Source organism: Salvelinus fontinalis, chromosome 38 (genome assembly GCF_029448725.1).
Source record: "Salvelinus fontinalis isolate EN_2023a chromosome 38, ASM2944872v1, whole genome shotgun sequence".
Taxonomy (NCBI): domain Eukaryota; kingdom Metazoa; phylum Chordata; class Actinopteri; order Salmoniformes; family Salmonidae; genus Salvelinus; species Salvelinus fontinalis.
Window position 1 is genome coordinate 24,888,680 of NC_074702.1, and position 23,742 is coordinate 24,912,421.

The following is a 23,742-nucleotide window of genomic DNA, read 5'->3' on the forward strand; positions in this document are numbered from 1 at the left end:
TCTCACTGTCAACTGCGTTTATTTTCAGCAAACTTAACATGTGTAAATATTTGTTTGAACATAACAAGATTCAACAACTGAGACAGAAACTGAACAAGTTCCACAGACAGAAATTGAATAACATGTCCCTGAACAAAAAGGGGGTCAAAATCAAAAGCAACAGTCAGTATCTGGTGTGGCCACCAGCTGCATTAAGTACTGCAGTGCATCTTCTCCTCGTGGACTGCACCATATTTGCCAGTGACTTGCTGTGAGATGTTACCCCACTCTTCCATCAAGGCACCTGCAAGTTCCCGGACATTTCTGGGGGGGAATGGCCCTAGTACTCAACCTCCGATCCAACAGGTCCCAGACGTGCTCAATGGGATTGAGATACGGGCTCTTCGCTGGCCATGGCAGAACACTGACATTCCTGTCTTGCAGGAAATCACTTACAGAACGAGCAGTATGGCTGGTGGCATTGTCATGTTGGAGGGTCATGTCAGGATGAGTCTGCAGGAAGGGTACCACATGAAGGAGGAGGATGTGTCTTCCCTGTAACGCACAGCATTGAGATTGCCTGCAATGACAACAAGCTCAGTCCGATGATGCTGTGACACACCACTACAGACCATGACGATCCCGCTCCAGAGTACAGGCCTCGGTGTAACGCTCATTCCTTCGTCGATAAACACGAATCCGACCATCACTCCTGGTGAGACAAAACCACGACTCGTCAGTGAAAAGCACTTTTTGCCAGTCCTGTCTGGTCCAGCAATGGTGGGTTTGTGCCCATAGGCGACGTTGTTGCCGGTGATGTCTGGTGAGGACCTGCCTTACAACAGGCCCACAAGCCCTCAGTCCAGCCTCTCTCAGCCTATTGCGGACAGGCTGAGCACTGATGGAGGGATTGTGCATTCCTGGTGTAACTCGGGCAGTTGTTGTTGCCATCCTGCACCTGTCCCGCAGGTGTGATGTTCGGATGTACCGATCCTGTGCAGGTGTTGTCATATGTGGTCTGCCACTGCAAGGACGATCAGCTGTCTTAAGCGTCTAATAGTACGGACATTGCAAATTATTGCCCTGGCCACATCTGCAGTCCTCATGCCTCCTTTCAGCATGCCTAAGGCACGTTCACGCAGATGAGCAGGGACCCTGGGCATCTTTCTTTTGGTGTTTTTCAGAGTCAGTAGAAAGGCCTCTTTAGTGTCCTAAGTTTTCATAACTGTTACCTTAATTGCCTACCGTCTGTAAGCTGTTAGTGTCTTAACGACCGGTCCACAGGTGCATGTTCATAAATTTTTTATGGTTCATTGAACAAGCATGGAAAACAATGTTTAAACCCTTTACAATGAAGATCTGTGAAGTTATTTGGATTTTTACAAATTATCTTTGAAAGACAGTCCTAAAAAAGGGATGTTTCTTTTTTTGCTGAATTTATAAAGAGGGGTCTTGTTTTTTTTTATCCAATATTGAAATACAAATAATCCTAGATTCATCACAATAAATATACTGAAGTAACAGAATGGCTTGTAAGGGATATGGTCCTATCAATTGTTATAATATAGGGACTACAATAATCAGACACATAAAATCTAAAAACTGTCTGTTTATTTAATGTACATTATTTTCTGTCTGTTATCTCTCACCCTAGACGTGAACATACTGCTGGTGGGAAGGTGTGAGAAGGGAACCGTGTAGCCAGCTGGTGGCTCTGCAGGTGCTATGGGGGCTCGACAGAGGATGGGGCACACAACAGGGACTAGGAGACTTATGTAGGAGTGATGGGGAGTCAATATGTGGTTGGGGTCTTGGACAGTAAGAGCTGCTGCTACAATGTGAGAAATCAGAGGGCATTGAGACTACTATAGGGCTTTCATCTACAATCTTAGAACAAAAGGGTTCTACGGATGTCCCTATAGGAGAACCCTTTATGGTTCTAGGTAGAACCCTTTTTGGTTCCATGTATCACCCTCTGTGGAAACGGTTCGACATGGAACCCCAAAAGGTGATATCTGGAACCCAAAAGGGTTCTACACCTTTTCTTTCTAAGCCTGTTTAGAAGTATCATATGAAATATTACATACCAACCAGTTTGAATTAGAGTTTATGGGATTTACTGAAGAAGACTGGTGGCTCACTTCTGAGGTCCAGACAAGTGTGAAACTAGGTTTATATAGGATACGGCTGTGTGTGTGTGTATGTCCATGCATTAGTGAGTGTGTGCGTTTGTTTATCTTTGTGTGTACAGTATATGCATGCGCTCACTTGCCTGCGTATTCGCATGTGTGTGACTGTGTGTACATTCACGCTGGGCTGGGGACAGGGCCACAGGTGAGATCTCTCTAAATTACACTCACAAGTGGCCATTAATTATAGATGACATCCTGGTCAGACAAACGATTTCATCCTCAAATGAGGTCCGAGGGCGGCCCTTAACCGGGTCCACAGGGGCCCTGCGGGGAAGCAGTTTGGAAGTGTGTGTGGCAGTGTGCGAGTGGATCCAGTGGGCCCTGCGCACACGGCAGGCTTTGATGAACACACTCATTATGCTAAAGAGCGCTCCATGCCTGGGCTTCCCTGTGCCTCCAGGAAAGGTTAACGCCGGAGTGGTTCAACAGAACAGCCACAGGCTACATAAGGGAGAGTGGTAATAGAACCCATGCTTAAAGACAGTAGTAGTAATAGTAATAGACTGCCATACATCATATACAATACCTCAGGCTTAGAACACAGACCCGTGTCGGTGGCCATTGAACTGTTGCTAACAGATTATTGAAAATGGCTGAAAGTGTAACTGCTTTTGAGGGTACAAAGGCAAAGACGACGACAAAATCTATCTCGCTATAATCATGTATTTTTCTTTCTTTCCATCTCTCTCTCTTTCTCCCCACCCCTCCCTTAGTTTCTCTCTCTCTTTCTGAGGCAGAGATTAGTGTGTAATTACATGGGGGATCAGTAACAAGAGAGAGAAAAAGAAGCAGTATGTTTTAACTAGGCAGAGGGAGGTAGTGTGTGGCGTCGTCACGGGTCGACTGATTGTCTTACTTTTAATCCTCGACCTCATTATCACCTCTTGGTCAGGCTGCAGTCAGTAAATGAATCTATCTGCCGACGTGTCAAATCTTCACACATTCTCCCTCATAATCACCCAGAGGTGCCAAAACAGAGAGGGAGTCACCCCCGGCCCGGCCCCAGCATTCATTACATTCATCAACCAAATCCCCTCATTCCATAATTTAAAAAACAATATGCCATTATTTTGTTGCTAATTAAACCTGATCAAATATGTATGTCTTCTTTAAGGTCAACCTGACGACAAATGTAAATGACATGCTCTGAAGAAAGAGAGAAAGACTGAGAGAAAGAAATGAAGAAAGTAGTGCAGAGTCGGTTGTGATTTCGATGGGGGAAGAAGGGAGGAAGTGAGTGGGGAATGCTTCTTCCACTCATTGGACGGCTGCTGAAAGACTCTAATACAGTAACTGAGAGATGGTGAATATATCTGATTTGGAAGAGTCCTACATTTATGTGCAGTTCAACTGTGACATGTGGGAATGTGTGTCAGGCTGTGTTTTTGAGTCGGGCCTGCTGTAAACTTTTAATGTGTCTTGGTGTTGGCTTTACACAGGCCTAAATGTTCTATCCCGTGCAGACAGTGTTCTCTGCCTTACACCCGCTATTGAACACTGTTCATACACTCGGAAGGAAATGGCTCCATGATAAGTTGCATTCTACTCGCAATGGACATGAGCCCCTTGGACAAATCCAACAAAATATACGCTACCTTGAAAAACTATAATCATGCATTATTCAATTGGCAAGGATAGTGTGTAATAGAGAGATCCTAAACCCATTCCCTCCTGTAAATTATTCATTGAATTCAAATAACAGATGGTACAATTTTCTTTAAATATCTCAATCATTTTTCACATGGGCTTAAAATGGTATAAAACAAAATCTTTGACGTCTTTGTATACATTTTTTTTTGTCCTGTGTATTAATATGTACAGACATATCGTGTTACTGAACAGTTTGTGAATTGAGATGTAACCCAATTCAAAAATATACAGTGTGGCTAAACCTGTACCTTCAATGTATGGCAACAGTAGCATTGGAATATGCCTAAAACACACATACTGTTCAGAAAAAACACAAACTGCAATGTAAGGAAAATTTGAGTTCTCTCCCATATATCTCTTTGCACTGCAGCAACCCTTACAGATCACGTAGCCTAAACGAACCTGTGGATAATAGTTTGCTCAATGTTGAACTAAAGTCAGAGTAAAAATGATAAATGAGTACAAATGGGATTATTAGGAGACTGTGTGTCATCACTCCGACAGACGCATGATGTCAAACTACCCAAGCAAATTCAATTACCCACGCCATTACTCCCTACTGCTAGTGGAGACGTATTGGTCGTGTTAAATATAGATGGGAACATAGATGCCACATTTGTTCATCTCCAAAGGTGAACACGTCTATTTAAGGTAATCACAGATGCTAAATATGAAGCAAGTCCATTTACTGTATCAAGTGACTACTGAAAAAAGAACAAGAAGAGTCTATTGCAATGAGGCTTCCGGCCATGTTTTTAGAGCTTTCTGACTTGGTGAGAATTTCTGTTCATAGATGTCACACTACCAGAGGTTTTGAATGCCACTTTTTCCCCATATTGCTAAATGAATGATCAACTTCAGAACCAACCATGTTTGAACTATATACTTTTTTATTTTTTACCCCCTTTCTCTCCCCAATTTCATGGTATCCAATTGTTAGTAGTTACTGTCTTGTCTCATCGCTACAACTCCCGTACGGGCTCGGGAGAGATAAAGGTCGAGAGCCATGCGTCCTCCGAAACACAACCCAACCAAGCCGCACTGCTTCTTAACACAGCGCGCCTCCAACCCGGAAGCCAGCCGCACCAATGTGTCGGAGGAAACACCGTACACCCAGCGACCTGGTCAGCGTGCACTGCGCCCGGCCCGCCACAGGAGTCGCTAGTGCGCGATGAGACAAGGATATCCCTACCGGCCAAACCCTCCCTAACCCGGACGACGCTAGGCCAATTGTGCGTCGCCCCGCGGCCGGCTGCGACAGAAACTGGGCTCGAACCCAGAGTCTCTGGTGGCACAGCCTTAGACCACTGCGCCACCCGGGAGGCCCTGAACTATATACTTTGACAGAACCCACTGTATACATTGACCAATCAAACAATCTAAAAGTCCCCCTTGTACCAATGCAAAATCCGCTTGACTCATAAATATATTTGTAGTAAACAAAATAAATTCAGTAAGATATGGGCTAAAGTATGAGGAGAGAGAGAGGGAGGAAATACCAGTGCTAACCATATACCAGTTAGAAGTGGCAGCTTCACAGGTGCTGACAGTCAACAGGGGGGGAGGAGTTAACATGCGGTGTTGGTGAAGTGTTGGTTAAAACCCAACAACACATACCTGCTGTTAAAGCGTTCAGGGTGTCTCTCCCTCATCATGTGGAACCGATGTGCAATGGAAGCATCCTAAATAAGGGAGAGAAAATGACATGGATTCAGCAATGACTTTTACTTAGATACTCATTTATACAGTGGAAGAGGCCTATTAGCCAATGGACACCAATGGACACATCTACTCATTAAATTTTTTTCACTTTTTTGGTTGCTACAGGATTCCATATGTGTTATTTCATAGTTTTGATGTCTTCACTATTATTCTACAATGTAGAAAATAGTAAAAAATAAAGAAAAACCCTGGAATGAGTAGGTGTGTCCAAACTTTTGACTGGTACTGTATATTAGGGGTATAAACCTATATAAATATGTTCATTTTGAAATAAGCTACACAACTGAAATAGTTTAGATTTCTGTGGGATGTTGTTATTTCAATTAATGAATTGAGGAGATATAAAGATCGCAAAATACAGGCAAGATGTTGGTACTAAAATCAATACGATGGCTTTTTAACACCAATTAAAGTCAACTTCTTCCCCTCTGCTGATAAGCATCTCAGCCAACTTTCTATTGCACCCAAAAAACGACACATATGCCCGATGCATATTGATATGCCTAAACAGAACCAGGGTGTTTTTGAATTCCTGGCCAACTGGAAGGCGGGCGGTGGTTGAGGTTTGAGCCAGGGATGAGGGTATTGACAGAGAGCTTGACGAACAGCACGCCGTCTTTCCACACAGGCTAATTAATTAAACACACATTGCTAGTAATCACAGCTCCCAACGTACAGGATGCTGCCGGCTCCCCTGGCAACCAACTTGTTCTCTCTCTCTCTTACTCTCTCTCGCTCTCTCTTTCTCGCTCGCTCTCTCTCTCTCTTTCTCTGACCCGGGGCTAGAAGTGCACCACATTGGTAGACTCCCTGGCATTGTTGAGTGTGAGTGTGTGTGTGTGTGTGTTTGCGTGCAGGCATGTGTGATGAGAATGACAGACTGTGAGATTGACAGCTACTCAATTAATCAAGAGAATCTAAGGAAAGTAAATCTGTGCCTGTTTGTTGAAAAATCTGTGTGTTCTATGAAATGCTACCAAAAAGTATACTACCCCTGGGCCATTTGAAGATGAAACCTCACTAGAATTTACCATGGTCTTTGTGAGTCACCATGATTGCCAAGAAAAAACAACAACTGACGAATAGTCTTCAACCACAAAAAGGGGGGAAAACTTCAGGAAACTTTTCGGGTTTGTTCCTATCCCCCCACTTGAGCAATCTGTTTTGACCCGCTCCATGTTGAGTGGCTCTATTGAAACGCCAGCCACAGGGAGGACCCCCTGCTAGCTCTCAGTACAACATGTAGGAGAAACCCCAAAAAATCAATGCCGTTTTCTTGATGTCTTTTCAAGACGCTGTTAAATAAAGACCAAAGAATTTCCAAGATCCCCGCAGACTCTATTTATCTTCAACATGAGCCCGAAAAGGTGAGATGATGGATATATCTGAAAGATTGTAACTTGATTTTCTTACAAACACGACAATAACTGAAAACGAGAGAGCGAAAGGAAGGAGGAGTTGTTTGAAAATATACTGTAGCTCAGAAAGCAGGGAGGATCCACTTCAAGTAACCTCCAAATTGAAGAAGGTACACTATAACCCGGTATACAGTATGTTAAATCAAATCAAAGCAAATTTTATTGGTCGCGTACACATATTTTGCAGATGTTAACGCTGGTGTAGCAAAACACTTATGTTCCTAGCTCCAGCAGTGCAAAACAATACACGCTAATACAAAAAATACAAATAAAGGAATTAAGAAATATATAAATATTAGAACGAGCAATGTTAGAGTCCGGTGTGTGTAGACATTGGTGTGTACAGACATTTTAGACAGTATATGAATGGAAAATGTGTGCACAGTAGTAGTTATATAGGATGAGCCTTGACTAGAATACAGTTTATACATAAGAAGTAGATAAAACAGTATGTAAACATTATTAAAGTGTCCAGTTTTCACTGACTATGTACATAGGGCAGCAGTCTTGAGTACCGCGTGTTAGCCGGCTAGCAACAGTGACTAAAGTTCAAGACAGGGTATTGGGCAGAGGCCAGCTAGTAGTGACTATTTAACAGTCAGATGGCCTGGAGATAGAAGCTGTTTCTCTGTCCCAGCTTTGATGCACTTGTACTGTCTCCACCTTCTAGATGGTGGCGGGGTGAACAGGCCGTGGCTGGGGTGGCTGAGGTCCTCGATGATCTTCTTGGCCTTCCTGTGACACCAGGTGCTCTAGATGCCAGCACCCTCTGGAGAGCCCTGCAGTCCCGGACGGTGCAGTTCCAGGCGGTGATACAGCCCGACAGAGTGCTCTCAATGGTGCGCCTGTAGAAGTTCCTATACTTCCTGTAGAAGTTCCCGTCAGTCTCGAACTGTAACTAGATGGACTGCTACTGCAACTACATTCCACTAAAGCTACTTTGTCACTTAGGGCCAATGTAATGTAGAGCAAGTTCATATGTACATTAAGAGGACATTAACAGCAGATCATCTGAACTGATGATACAAACATCTTCAACCTCAATCTCCAAACAGCAGTAGGACAATGAAGTCTCTCTCTCACACTCCCTCTCACTCATCTTAGGGCCGCCTTCAAATAATTACCATTGTAAAACTCTGGCACCCAAATTAATACAGTACATGTGTAATGTAATATGCCCTCATAGCTCAAAGTTTAGTCCAATTATGAGTGGTGCTCAGGCAGCTGATGACTCTCCTTCACGGGGAGAGTAATGACTTTGACATGCGAGCCTGGGTCATTAGACGAACTGACTGCATCATCTTAGGACCTCCTTTGTGATTAGGTCTGTCCCTCAGCACACTAAGCCCTGATTGAGATCATTACACTTCACGTCACTTTAACGTCCTCATAAAGGGATGACGCCATTAATTCCATTCAACTGGACGGAATGGCTAGATTGGAAGGATAGGAACAGGAGGTGTGCTAAAATAGTTGACGATGTGGTCGGATGATGGTCTATTGGGAAGATTTTATGACTTGAGTTTGGTGTAAATCTTGTAAAAATGGAAGAGGAAGTTGTAGGTGATCCTAGTACTTTGTGAAGTTTGACAGGAATGGTACGTTTTGAAATATACTCTCCCCATCCAACACTTTTACCCATTCATTCACCAACCCCTGGGCTTGTACAAGTTCAAACAGACGTCTTTCGGTTTGTGCAATGCCCTAGCCACCTTCAATGCCTGATGCAATGGCAGGTTGATGCTTATTGTCATGAATCTTGCCCTGGAGGCAGAAATTAGCAATTTCCACTAGATGGGCCAGCTGCAAAGTCAAAATTGGCTACATTGTAAAAATTCAGGACAACATAAATTATATTTTTGGTCTTAATTTAAGGTTAGCTTTAAAATCAGATTTTATGACTTTGTGACTGTGCCAGCCAGTAACCATTCTGCAGAGCTGCCTCCAATGCAATAATGACAATAAATGCCAAACTGTGATGCAATGCTTAGAATTTTTAAGTTGAAAAAAATGTGCACGCTGTACATAAAATGTTTGAAATCCAAGAATAAGATACTTTTGATTACACTTATCTGTGGCTCGACATAGAGAAACCTTTTGGTTACGACGGATCCTCAGAGTTTGACTCTACAGAAATGTCATTACAGAAACAATCTTTCTTCATCTGCATAATCTCTGAGGTAATTATTAGCTTGACTTGTTTTGTAATCTTTATTGTATTCAGTGTTTTTCTTCCAACGGAAAGCAAAATTTGATGTGAAATGTGACACAAAATATATCACACTCAATTCCATCGAGAGCTCAGAATCTTCCTAATCCTGGGCAAACAACTTAATTTGTCAACACGTTCGTTAGATATTAATCCCACTGTTAGAAGGCCATGAAAATAGTGTTATAACAATGAAGTCGATTGGTTGCAATGGCTTAAAGTAATACTTCTGCTAAGGCTACTACTGTTGTTTGGTAGAAGGGTATTGCAATATCTGTACATACATTCCGAAAACATGTTTTGCCTCAAGCCATGACGAATATTGAGGAATTATAAGAGAAATGATTCCAACGCTTACAGCCCCTTCGTCTGTTAAGTGGACCTACCTTCGTCAATACGGGACAAAGCCAAGGCATTTATTTGACTAACATTTGTAAGGACATGCATCACTCATTTCCCCGTCATGTTCGAATGTCACAACACCAAGATGCCAGCGTCTCCCAACCTGCAAATGTCAATTACCATATTTCCCCTGACATTTATCAGTAATGACCCACATGAGCAGGGTGTAATCAGTGTCATTATGTTGAAGATGGACAGAGATGGGCCTGACTCTGCTGTAGATGAGTTTAAAGGTGCGTAACACCACGCAGATGCACAAAATACTACATATTCTTCAATCAGAGGTGGTTTAAGCTTAAGCACATCTCAATAAAGGCTTATTAACTAGCATTTGATCAAAATGAGTAAGATTATTCAGAAGAACATAGGATTACGTTGCTGCTTTAAATTCGGTATACAGTGTTATCCAATTGAGGACTTTATATAAATTATTTGATTGAAATGGATGATCCACGATAAGCATGAAGTTGTCAGTCTTGTTGTTTTAGGTGAGAGCCTTAGATTAAACATGGCCCTCTCCTATTGACTAGTCCAGTTTGTTGACCCACTGTTCTTGCTTAAAGGGATAAGTTTTAGATATTTAGACATGTGTTTACTTATCTTGAAAGCCATCTATGGACATGGAGCGACTGCAATCCACACTTTCGTTTTGTTAAAACAGCCAGCCAAGATTTGCTAGTATTAGGAAACACATTTTTCAAACCGCTAAATTATGCCTTTATAATGCTCTGTATATTAGTGTAGGTAACTCACCACCCCAATAGAGAAATAGTTGTTGACGATGCTGTAAGGCACAGGGTCACCCCTCTCTTCTTTGTCCGTGGGTGTGACGTCAATCTTCCAGCGGTCCAACATCACCTCAGAGCTGTCCTCTATGCCCCTCAGGATGTTCAGAATGCTCTCTCCCTCATAACCTAATACACAAACAACATAGGATAGTTTATGTTGTAGATAATACCCCAGAACATAAGCTAAAACACATTATAGTATAGGCCATAAGTATTTTAATATGACATTATTCTCTGCAATTTTAGCTATTCTAACTATTTATTTGTACTGATTTATTCCTACATGAAAACATAGGCAAAATAAAATATAGTCAAATCTAAATTCAATATCATGAATCATGTAATTGGACAAAAAATAGAGGCCACACATTTATGTTTCCTTCATTTAAGAGGAATAATATAATTCATTAAAAAAATGGCACACTTTGGGTCATTAAATTGCTATTAAACATACCTCCTCCCCATCGCAGACACCTTGCCAGGTCATTTCCTGTTCCAAGTGGAAGTACACACACAGGGGGGTTCCTGTCCAGGTTGGCCTTATCTACACAAGAGGTACAACAAAAACATCATACTTTATTATTACTACTATGCCATTTAGCAGACACTTTTATCCAGAGCAACTTACAGTCATGCAGGGCTCCCGAGTGGCGCAGCAGTCTAAGGCACCACATCTCAGTGCTAGAGTCTCACTACAGACCCTGGTTCGATTCCAGGCTGTATCACAACCGGCTGTGATTGGGAGTCCAAATAGGTTGGCGCACAATTGGGCCAGCATCGTCCGGGTTTGGCCGGGGTAGGCCGTCATTGTAAATAAGAATTTGTTCTTAACTGACTTGCCTAGTTAAATAAAGCATTTTACGTACAGGTGGTCCTGGGAATCAAACCTACTATCGTGGCGTTGCAAGCTCCATGTTCTACCAACTGAGCTACAGAGGACCACACCCCCACATTCTGACCACAACAACAAAACTGAACACGAATCCACTTTAATATACTGTCTTTTTAAAAATGTGATTTAACTTTGATTTGCCCAGGTCTCTGAGTAAGAAAAGAAATCTCAGTCAGTGCAGCACGGTTATCTGACCATCATTCAAATCTAAAATCTGTGCAACAACAGATAGACCTTGACTCGACGTGAATGTCCAGTCTCACAGGCTATTTCAGGAGTACTGTACCATTCATTCTGTCCATTATTACTTCTCTTTGTTTTGATTGATAAAAAATTGAGGCAATTTTTAAAGGCAGAACCAGAAATAAGTCTTCAAGATAAAATTGACTTCAGGCTGTTTCTCAAACGACGACTAATATGCCGGTTTTGAACTCACATAATCACCCTATTTTACCTCCCTTGAATACGCAGGCTCGGACGTAATGAAAATATTTATATACAAATCATAAAAGTATATTTGATGATTTCTTGCAAAATAACGAGAGCACTGTTTATTTCACCAAAGTAATACAACATTATAATAATCAAAACGCACAAAAGATTTCACTGTACAGCACAAGGTTATGAAGAGAGCACAATGAAGTGTTAAGGAAAGGGGAAAACTGCTATAATGCAAAAGTTATATTTAGAATGTAAATACAATTTTTATTATGAAATTGTGAGGACCAAATTCATACTTAGGCCTAGTTCCATTCATCCCACTAGTATACTAACTAGTATATACCAGGATGTGTTCACCAGTCTGTTCACCGGTGTAACACTGGTGTGGCAGTGGAAGTGCACACTCACCTATGAAATCCAGAATCCAACCGACTGTCCCATCCCCACCACAAGCTAACACTCTGAAATCTGGGACCTCTCGGAAGAAATTCAACCTTGAACACAACAAAAAAATCATATACACAATACCAGTCACGTAATGCATGAAATAATCCCCTTTCAGAGAGAAACATATTTTCTTTATCTACTATAAAGTCATTCAAACCTTTAGACATTCTGCCCTCAAAGAATTTACTATTATGTCCAATAGTAAATTTAACTCAAGGCTACCTTATTCAAAGGTACTGTAAGTGTTTTATCTCCATACTTATCCCTATTTTATCTCACATCTATATTGTAACTCTGCTGCACTGGAGCGGCTCTGCAAAGGCCGCTATAATCTCACAAAATAACACAGATCACATTGACAATTATTCCTTCAGCCAGCTAGTCTGTTCAGAGGCTAATCGGATCAAGATGGCCAATGTTCAGTCCAACTTCTTCCGTTCCTTCACAATAACAAAGCCCTAACTGAATGAGGGAGCCTCCAAGCCTCATATGGCGGATAAATTATTCGCTCAATTACTCTCCAACTGGGACTGCAAACCGTATTAGGTGCAAAACAGACGGCCGCGAACATGAAAGGCAACTTTGGGGATATTTAAATACCAAGAAACAAACACTTAATTTGGGCTAATTGCGTTAGCACTAGTGCTAATTGACAGCAGTGTGTGCGGCTGCCTCAGCCTGCTAGTGGCCACGGTGACCAGTCACCTTGTTAATGCCAACCGCATTACATACACTTCACCAAATATTAACAAGGTTACAGCCGGGGCAAGGTCATCTGGAATGTTCCCAGCTAAAGATAGAGAGGGGCTTCTTCTGAGTGCAACACGTCTCTAAGAGCCTCGTCAATAAACATGGCCTTCCCAGCCAACAAAGCTCCAAACACAGAGAATCAAAAGCGAAGACACAACATGGCCGACAAGGTCAATTTCAAATCTTACGACCGTGTAAGATAGATCTATGGAGTAAAGCCATTATTTTGCCCCTCTGGGCCACTGTAATTATGAGCACAAACTAAACCATCTACAAAAGTTTACATTGGACTTTTCCTCTTCGCAAACCATTTACATTCTGCTTTCAAAACCTAATCAAAATCCAGCAACATTAGAGCACGGCGGCGATGTGTTCCTGCATTTTAGAATGCTCCGAAAGTGATGTGTCTAAAACAAAAGGGGCAGAACCTTGTGCATTGAAATGATCTGCTCATCTTCTTAATCATAGACACGGATAGTCCAACAGCCCCAGACCCATGCCTGTGCAGCCTACAGCGGTATGCGTGATCACACATCAGCATGCCTCGCATCACTCACAATATATCGCTATTCCCACACACTGTAACCACTACTAGACTCAAGCACAGTGTTGTTGTCTCACTGCTTGTGATCTCTGATCTCACCTTTCAATCACGTCTGCATATGAATCCTGATTGAGTGAGAGGCTCAAATTGAGAGGCCTCTCTTGCATGAGATGTTGGATATTATGACTGGGCAACAGCGGAATACATTAGGGCTTTGTAAACAGTCGCTCATCCACCACTCTGATTCCACATGTAACTTGGGGATAATAATGATAGTTGAATCATGACTGTAGAGTGTTCTGTGCACTTTAGGTGATGTTGCGGAGTCTATGTGAGATGATTAGAGCAGAACTTACCCAGGCATGGGTCCATTCTTGGCCAGGTTGTATACCTGCCGAGGGTTTAAGAGGTACTGGAATTTTCTGTAGATCCTGGAGGAGAGGAGAGGAGAGGAGAGGAGAGGAGAGGAGAGGAGAGGAGAGGAGAGGAGAGGAGAGGAGAGGAGAGGAGAGGAGAGGAGAGGAAAAAAAGAGAAACAAGGAAAGGAAGAAAGAAAAGGATGGAATTGTGACAACCAGCAATGCAGTGTTGAGTTGACCCACAGAAACCTAATGAAACATCTCCCCCTTACAGCTACCACAGAACATCTGGATTTTGAAGAAAAGTCCAAATGCAAACACTTAACTGAAATATGATCAACTGAACCCCTGTACATTGTCTGTATGCTGTTTTGCTACAGTATGATTGACAGCTCCAATGCCCTATCCCAGTGTCATTGTCAGCAACTGGGAGGGCTATAGGAAGAAGTCATTAGAAAGACTAATTCATTTTAATTTCCATTTCATTATATCAACTGGCTCAAGTCATATTTTGATCTCATCATTTAAACAAATGAGGACTGGAGTAATAAGGATTAGAATGAATATGTTCAGTAATAACCCAATTAGGCCCTGGGTTAAAGAAGAAGGTCTAACCTATACACTGACAACCAGGGATGTGACAGTCAACGACAGCGCCATTGAAGAACCTCTGCTGAATCATGCAGGAGTCCGTAGGTAAATGTTATTGTGTTTCTATTTGACTAACTAAGCCTTGAGAACTCCGTGTGCAGCCGGGCTACGCAGCTCTTTGATTGAAGAGCAGTTCTGAGAATCCCTTTTTACAGAGATGTAGAGCGTGGGGAGAGAGTGTGCTTACCTGTCACCTTGCTTCCCTCCACTCTTTGGATTCACAAACACTAGCAGAGGATGAGTTCCCTCTATTGTTGTGATCTATAGGAAAATATATCAAAACAGAAAGCGATTTCAGTCCAATTGCTTATAATGTAGTAGGCTGATCTTACGTTAAAGTATAGCGTAAAATCATTATTATAAACTGTGAATAAAAAATATTTATATTTATATATATTCTAGTTACTGGTATCGACAATTAAAAGTTCAAACATTTCTCAGGGAAACAACAGACAATACCCAACAAAATCCCAGGAAATCAACTGAACAATACCCCTCCTAATTCAAGTTATAACCATCACCATCTCCTGATTGGGAGAAGCAGTTTGAGTCTTGAGTGACACGGGGGCTATCCTTAGAGACAAGCCTCTCTATCGCTACCTCTGGTAGAACAGTGGCTAGAGAGAAGCAGTAGGCCTCTACCACGCTGGAGGCAGCCAGGGCTGAGGCGAGGCATAAACAAAACAAGCCCTAATCGCAGGCTATAGCCTACGAGTTGGCCTTCCTGCCGCTCAGTGGCGGGCGGCGGTGACAGTGCGCCCGTGCAGCTCCCTGACACAGATGAAGCTCTTAACTCTCCCTGTCTGCTATCCCAGCAGGCCGAGCGGTGGATTAATGAGCTCCCTGTCCAGCCAGGAGTGATCCATTACTTCCTCTAATTATAAATAATAATCCTGATTATTATGCTGGTTAGCCGGAGAGGGCAGAGATGGATGTGGCGGGGAGATGGTTCAGGTTGATTGTCACCGGTTGTCTGTCTGTTAGATATTAGGGAGGATTTGGATGGAGCTGATTCTTGTTTTGTTCACCAGTAGAAACTAATCTCATATTAATCCTGACAGAGTCATTTTATATTATCCTGCGCCCATCAAAGTTTAAATTGTGGTTAGATTCTAAATTTCAATTTAAAGTACACATTTTTCACAAAATTCTACTAAATGTTATCCTGATGCTTCTATAGAAGAAAAAGAAAAAGGTTTGGATTGTCACCTGTAGTCCTTGGCCATCCACTGTGACTGAGTTGGCTCTCTGCATCTTCCCTCTGCCTCCTGATTGGCTGGATCTGGAATCTTTCCTCACCGTAGACTGTCTTTCCTGGGGGTCAAAGCGCACAGACAGCAGAAATGGGCATCTTGAAAACAATCTAATACACGTTATCAAAAATATGGGAAACTGTGATCTATGTGTGAGGAAATATACATATCTTTTCATAAAGCTATTCTGTGGTAAATTTGTATATAAGCAGAATATGGTATCGTTGTGAAAGTTAAATTCACCAGTATGACAGGACAGATTGTGTTGGGGGGCAGGACATGGTCCTTCAGTGGTCCACAGTCACACTCAGGTTTCACATGGGAGGCACACTTATTATGAAGCTGGATGAGGGGAATCAATTACAACCATATTAGTATTAGGGTGACATTCAAGATCATAACATATTATTCAATGTTACCTTTCATTTGATTGTCATTTGTAATTTGATATTAGAGTTCAGTTCCTTTAAAATGTATGGGGGCCATAAAATATAAAATTCAGTTATAGCTATGTAGAATTGTTTTTAGCTAAACACCAAGTGCTGTTAAGTAAAAAGCAAGAGCATGTTGTGTAATTTACAAAAACACAACTCCTAACATTGGGTTTATTTTAAAAAGACTGATATCAAAACACATTTTGACTGTGGTTTATTTTCCATTAGCAGAATACTGGAAATAACTGTTACTTGGTGTAAATTGGTAAAGTGAGAGGCCTTGGATAAAAGGTGCAAAAACTAAATCATAAACAGCAAGAAACTGTGGAAAATAATGAGGAGGTGGCTGATTCTCCTCGGGGGGGAGGGGTACCGTGATTTGGCACCACACACAGTGAAGCCCAGTCAGACCCTGGTAACACTTAATGGTTTTGTGACACTTGTCACACTTGGTCGGGCAGTTTCCCTCCACCCAGAAATGGTGCATCACCTGTGGAGCGAGAAACAGAGAGAAACAGAGGAGAAAAGCAGAACAGAAAACAAGTGAGAAATCCATAATAGTAAGAAATATGTAACAATGTTGTTTGTGTATTGGGCATGTATTTAAACCAGACTAAATATTGTAATTAGCTATGCTTAATATCAGAATGACTTGTTTATTCCATTAGTGAGGAAGGAGCCCTGGATCTAAGCTCCGTGGGGCATCACTGATCCGAGCGTGCCGATTAGTAAACACTCCAATTGGACGCACCTCTGTGTTTTTCTTGCTCTTCACGTAGGTTTTGATGCACGACGGAGGAGCACGGGCCACACAGCGCTCATGGACAGTGTACTTGCAGACTGGGAGAGGTGGAACACACATTTTGACAACAACAAAAAAAATCACAAAAACAAGTAAAAATAGCAAACATTAAATTGAGGTTGGAGATCGACATTTTCGAAGGGTGATTTGGATCACAAAAATGCCTTCTTAATGATGAAAAAGTGCATGGAATAAACCTTTTATGATTGGTAAAAATGAGAGTAGACATGAGGAAACAACTGTTACTGTTACCATACTCACATGAGCAGCACAGCCCTTGCTTGCCCAGGCCTATAAGCATGTTCAGACACAGGTTACAGTAGGCCGGCTTGTTGAAGTGCTTCAGTCTCCACACGTGCTGCCCATCGTCTTTCACATTCTGAAAGAAAGATGATTGATTGGTTTGATTGATTGGTTAATTATTGACTGGTTGATAGTTGGGCTATTCGTTATATGGCAGATATAAATAGGCCATGTAAAACAAACATGCCTCTCTGACATGTACAATAAGGAATCACATCGGCTCTATTCGTGGCATTTTGATCTGCAGCGTTCGACAACGTTTGGCAACTTAATGTGGCCCATGTGAAAGATTTAGCTAATTTTGAACTGTTCTCCAAAGCCATCAACTTTGGTGGGGAGGATTGCCTGGGATCTTCCCTTTAATCCTGTGTCATTAATCATGTCATCTATTATGTCAATCACAGCAAAATGACAGTTTGACGTCACTGTAAGATACTGTCTCATTAGCCTGTGATAAGTGATGACTTGTTCAAGATCATTGAAATCAAAGGCAGCAAAAAAATGAAAAGATGACTCCATCTAGTGGACAAAGACAGCTAGGACATCAGTGGTGCCATCTGACGAAGCAATTGACTAGTTAGGCAGTGGTGGGAATGTCCAGACCTTGTACCTGATTCACACAATAGGGCCCACCCCAACCATGCTGTGCTGGCTCAAATATTGTTTTCCCACATTGTCCTTTCCAGCACGGTTCCAGCAACTATGGTGGATGAGGAATCAGGCTGGCCTAATACAGATGGCTTTGACTCGGTTTGGCCAGCCCCGTCGCGGACCAGGATGTCTTGCTCCTAGACAGACTAAACAACTTCTTTGCTCGCTTTGAGGACAATACAGTGCCACTGACACGGCCCGCTACCAAAACCTGTGGACTCTCCTTCACTGCAGCCGACGTGAGTAAAACATTTAAACGTGTTAACCCTCGCAAGGCTACAGGCCCAGACGGCATCCCCAGCCGCGTCCTCAGAGCATGCGCAGACCAGCTGGCTGGTGTGTTTACGGACATATTCAACCAATCTTTATCCCAGTCTGCTGTTCCCACATGCTTCAAGAGGGCCACCATTGTTCCTGTTCCCAAGCAAGCTAAGGTAACTGAGCTAAACGACTACTGCCCCGTAGCACTCACTTCCGTCATCATGAAGTGCTTTGAGACACTAAACATCAACAAAACAAAGGAGATGATCGTGGACTTCAGGAAAGAGCAGAGGGAGCACCCCCCTATCCACATCGACGGGACAGTAGTGGAGAGGGTAGAAAGTTTTAAGTTCCTCGGCGTACACATCACGGACAAACTGAATTGGTCCACCGACACAGACAGCGTGGTGAAGAAGGCGCAGCAGCGCCTCTTCAACCTCAGGAGGCTGAAGAAATTCGGCTTGTCACCAAAAATATGCACAAGATGCACAATCGAGAGCCTCCTGTCGGGCTGTATCACCGCCTGGTACGGCAACTGCTCTGCCCACAACCGTGAGGTCTGCACAACGCATCTCCGGGGGCAAACTACCTGCCCTCCAGGACACCTACACAACCCGATGTCACAGGAAGGCCATAAAGATCATCAAGGACAACAACCACCCGAGCCACTGCCTGTTCACACCCGCTATCATCCAGAAGGCGAGGTCAGTACAGGTGCATCAAAGCAGGGACCGAGAGACTGAAAAATAGCTTCCATCTCAAGGCCATCAGACTGTTAAACAGCTATCACTAACATTGAGTGGCTGCTGCCAACATACAGACTCAACTCCAGCCACTTCAATAATGGAAAAATTGATGTAAAAAATGTATCACTAGCCACTTTAAACAATGCCACTTAATATAATGTTTACATACCCTACATTACTCATCTCATATGTATATACTGCACTCTATACCATCTACTGCATCTTGCCTATGCCGTTCTGTACCATCACTCATTCATATATTTATATGTACATATTCTTCATCCCTTTACACTTGTGTGTATAAGGTAGTTGTTGTGAAATTGTTAGGTTAGATTACTCGTTGGTTATTACTGCATTGTCAGAACTAGAAGCATAAGCATTTCGCTACACTCGCATTAACATCTGCTAACCATGTGCATGTGACAAATAACATTTGATTTGATTTCTAGCCTGGGTTGATGTGTTGTGTCCGACCAGCTCCTTTTTCTACCACAAAACACCAGACAATAGCCAAAAAGAGTAGAACCAGCTCACCTGCTTGTACACTATGATCTGACTATTTGATGTTCAATCTTTCTTTAGAAAAAAATATTTTCAAAGGAGTAGCTTCACCATATTGAAACAAGAGTTCAGTTCACGCAACAGGTTTCTCCTGAAAATGAGGGACATACGTAAATGAATCACTAATCACATGAAAGAAAAATCATCATCTTCAGAGATTACTTTGTCAAAGCAACAAAAATAACTAGGGCTTTACAATAATGATACATTTTTGGATTAAGTAGATTGAAATCTTCATAGAAGTGACACAGGGTTGATGGAGGGACATGTGAAAATGCTGAATTTTGGCACTTTAGCAAGCCTTTATTCATCTAAAAAATGAAATGAAATTCATATAAAAACGATTTATTGAATTCCTCATGTGGTTTATATTAAAAGGCACTTCATTTAATATAACATGCTTTTAAAATTCAATATTGGTGCACAATTCCTACATAAAATATTAAAGGGATGCAAAAGGCATCCATTTTGTGTAACGACCCAGTTGCTGGTTGAAAAGGCTATCTACACAGGATCTTCTAATCAGCAGTTTTTGCATGAATGGCAGTAAATAAGTTAATAGACCAATAACAAAGAGAGTTCCAAACCTGCCTGCCAATAACAGCTGGTTTTCAGTTTCCCTTCAGACCACTACCAGACAGTCCTAGCAAAATTCTTGCTTGAGAAATAGCTTTTGCAGTAAGGTACTTAATTGTTTCCCAGATATGATATTGATATAAAAATGGCTGCATTGGCCCTGTAACTCAAATCAAATCAAATCAATCATCAATCAAATGTATTTATATAGCCCTACTTACATCAGCTGATATCTCAAAGTGCTGTACAGAAACCCAGCCTAAAACCCCAAACATGAATCAAGCAATGCAGGTGTAGAAGCACGGTGGCTAGGAAAAACTCCCTAGAAAGGCCAACACCTAGGCAGAAACCTAGAGAGGAACCAGGCTATGAGGGGTGACCAGTCCTCTTCTGGCTGTGCAGGGTGGAGATTATAACATAACATGGCCAAGATGTTCAAATGTTCATAAATGACCAGCATGGTCAAATAATAATAATCACAGTAGTTGTCGGGGGTGCAGCAAGTCAGCACCTCAGGAGTAAATGTCAGTTGGCTTTTCATAGTCGATCATTAAGAGTATCTCTACCGCTCCTGCGGTCTCTAGAGAGTTGAAAACAGCAGGTCTGGGACAGGTAGCACGACCGGTGAACAGGTCAGGGTTCCATAGCCGCAGGCAGAACAGTTGAAACTGGAGCAGCAGCACGGCCAGGTGGACTGGGGACAGCAAGGAGTCATCATGCCAGGTAGTCTGAGCTTGAACTAAATCAGTTTACCAGGTAAACTGAGCTTGAACTAAATCCTGCACACACTCTGGCCATCCAGGCAGTGGCGGTTCTAAACCATTTCAACTGGGGGGGCCAAGCTGGGGCCAGTTGTACTGTTAGAGGGGCCAGTTACATTAGACGTTATTGTTGTCATATTGTTTTCTTCACTGCATTGCGGGCATTAGTTGGCAAAAGACCATGTTCATAATCCAAGCACCTGAACCACTAGTGCATCCAGGACCAGAACTGAATACTTCAGAGCCATACATAGAGAATCGCTTTGGCTCCGGTCTAGAAAATCTGCCATTGAAAGTAAAAACAGTGATGATGTTTAGGTAAAACACTCACCGTCTCTAGGCCCAGTAGTACCAGCAGGGGGATGGTCGTACTGCCTCCCTGGATCCACTCCTCCAGAGACACTGTGCCGTCATGGTCATAGTCAATCTCCTGCATCATCTCCTGCAAAATCTACTCACAACCAATCAGAGACAGTACAGTGGGATCTGTCAACACAGATTATATATGACACCCTCATTCAAGCTATACAAAGTTACAGTATTTTCTTGTTATTCATATATCTGAAACTAGGGGGCCCTAGAGCTTTATGTCTATGGATCTGCAGTATATTAAATGTTTATGAAAAAATATGTATTTTACCGGCTTCAGTTCTGTCACATCCCATTCCAAGTACTCAGCAACATGCATCATTTGAGAGATGATGTGCTCCAGTTCCTAGAAGTGGAAAACAAATCTTGTGTCAAAATATATCTATGGTACAATAGCCATTCTTCAGTTGATGGTTTTAGACTGATGAACAGCATGTAATGGTCAGTTGGTACAATCTTCTCTCTCCAAAAGAGAGTGGTACAATGCACAGCAAAAGCAGCTTGAAAACTGATACAGGCTTGATGACTTTAATTACAATGGTTGCCCTACGGGAGGGCAATTATCATCTAGTGGAGAGTCATCACATGCAGACCAGAGCAATGAACATGAGACATTTACCCGCCTGCTCCTCCGTAACAAGCCCAAGCTTTTTAGAGGGCTTGTGTAATGTTACTCTAGATTACATTGTACAATATATTCTACATTTCCATATGTCAGTGTCATGGTTAGAATGAGATTAAGGTAAAATTCAGATTTCCAGGTCCTCTACTACAGAATTGTATTTATAGAACATTAGGTAGCTATCATGTACCATTGTACCCAGCGTGGTCTCATAGACTAGACGTAACATAGTAAAATAAATCTGGGACACTCAAATTAGTATGATATATTATGTTTGGTATAGTTACATAAGACAGAAGGTTACTTAAGGCAAAAACGAAAGCAGGGTGGTTGGTCGGGTTGGATGGGTAGACTTATAACACGAACGTCTAGCAGCCCAAAAGGATTGCGTGTTAGAATCTCATCACAGACAACTTTAGCATTTTAGCTAATCAGCAAATTTACAACTAACGTTACTTGCTACTTTTTAGCTACTTTGTAACTACAAGCATGTTAGCTAACCCTTCCCCTAACCCTAACCTTAACCTAACTCTTAACCCTAACCTTAACTCTAACCTTAACCCCTGCTCGCTATAGCAGCTTCATTCACTCTTCTTCTTGCTAGCGCTAGTTTTGGAGAAAACTGCTGTGGAAAACTCAGCCAGAAACTAGCAAGTGTCATATGAATCCACAAAATCACCACAAACGTCTTTTCAAGCCAGGTAAGTTACAATCGTTTGAGATACTACCTAGTGATGTAATAATGTCACATTTTATTATATAGATAGATGATCTGCTCTATACGGTTTTAAATAGGTTATGCTAGCTAACGTTAGCTATGTAGACTAAGTTAGCTAGTTAGGTTAGGTAACTACTGGTAGCTAGGTTTTAAAAGATTCACATGTAAACATGCAGTGGACGGGCTATTTTGATAAGATAATTAAGATAATGCACCATGAATTATTAGAATATTTATTTATTGTTTTCTATTAGAGAGTGAAGAGGAAGGAGAGGAGGAAGACTGGATAGGAAGAAGAGTGAAGGAGACAGAAGAGGAAAGGTAAAGATATGGTTACAGAGCCTGCCAATGTATTATTCCAAACAATGTTTTTAAGATAAAATACAAAAATGAGGCAAGCAATCGGAATCTGTTAACCAAAGTATTTGATCTAATAGTGTACTATTTATTATTAAAGATTGGAGAGGAAGGAGAAGAGAGTGAGAATGAAAAATGAAGGGAGTAAAAAGAGTGAAGCGAGGAGAGTGTAGAAGAGGCGGCAGGGTAGCCTAGTGGTTAGAGCGTTGGGCTAGTAACCGAAAGGTTGCAAGTTCAAATCCCTGAGCTGACAAGGTACAAATCTGTCGTTCTGCCCCTGAACAAGGCAGTTAACCCACTGTTCCTAGGCCGTCATTGAAAATAAGAGTTTGTTCTTAACTGACTTGCCTAGTTAAAATTAAAAAAAAAAAAAAGTAAAATGTAAGTCGCTCTGGATAAGAGCGTCTGCTAAATGACTGAAATGTAAATGTAAGAGTGAGGTGGAAAGGTAAAGAGAAGGAAAGGAAGAAAGATAAGGAAGACGAGTGAAGAAAGATTGGAGTAGAAGAAAAATTTAAGAGAGTAAGAAGAGTGACACAAGGAGAGTGAAGAAGAGCAGACAGAGGAGGTACAATGACTGTTTCCAAGAAACGTAAATGTCATTTTAATGACAACATGATGAGAGAATTTCCATTTATACGCTCAGGTCAAGACGATAGAATGGTTCACTGCACCCTTTGTAATTTCTCTCTTTCAATTGGCAGCGGGGGAAAAACGGCAGTGGTAGAACATCAACAGACGAAAAAGAATAAGGCCTCTCTGATTGCCCGTGTTGGTATGCCATCTGTCACCACAATCTTCAAGAAGGTAGAACCTTCCCAAGAAGAATTTGATTTAGCTGTGCAGGAGGGTGTCTTTGCATACCACACTATGCGACACAATCA

The 23,742-nt window shown here is 42.0% G+C and overlaps 1 protein-coding gene across 4 annotated transcripts in view; it reads right to left on the reverse strand.

The window, feature by feature from the left end:
• The window catches only part of LOC129837442 (diacylglycerol kinase beta-like), a 60,763-nt gene that overhangs the window by 20,601 nt on the left and 16,420 nt on the right, over positions 1 to 23,742 (reverse strand). For all 4 annotated transcript variants that reach the window (XM_055903597.1, XM_055903600.1, XM_055903601.1 and 1 more), the window contains 13 exons: positions 21,433 to 21,507; positions 21,124 to 21,243; positions 17,195 to 17,312; positions 16,883 to 16,971; positions 16,505 to 16,621; positions 15,941 to 16,039; positions 15,654 to 15,758; positions 14,632 to 14,705; positions 13,791 to 13,865; positions 12,102 to 12,187; positions 10,815 to 10,904; positions 10,326 to 10,486; positions 5,439 to 5,503 (listed from right to left, as the gene is read on the reverse strand). In XM_055903597.1, coding sequence (XP_055759572.1) covers positions 5,439 to 5,503; positions 10,326 to 10,486; positions 10,815 to 10,904; positions 12,102 to 12,187; positions 13,791 to 13,865; positions 14,632 to 14,705; positions 15,654 to 15,758; positions 15,941 to 16,039; positions 16,505 to 16,621; positions 16,883 to 16,971; positions 17,195 to 17,312; positions 21,124 to 21,243; positions 21,433 to 21,507 — 1,274 coding nt within the window. The remainder of the gene's footprint in view (positions 1 to 5,438; positions 5,504 to 10,325; positions 10,487 to 10,814; positions 10,905 to 12,101; positions 12,188 to 13,790; positions 13,866 to 14,631; positions 14,706 to 15,653; positions 15,759 to 15,940; positions 16,040 to 16,504; positions 16,622 to 16,882; positions 16,972 to 17,194; positions 17,313 to 21,123; positions 21,244 to 21,432; positions 21,508 to 23,742) is intronic.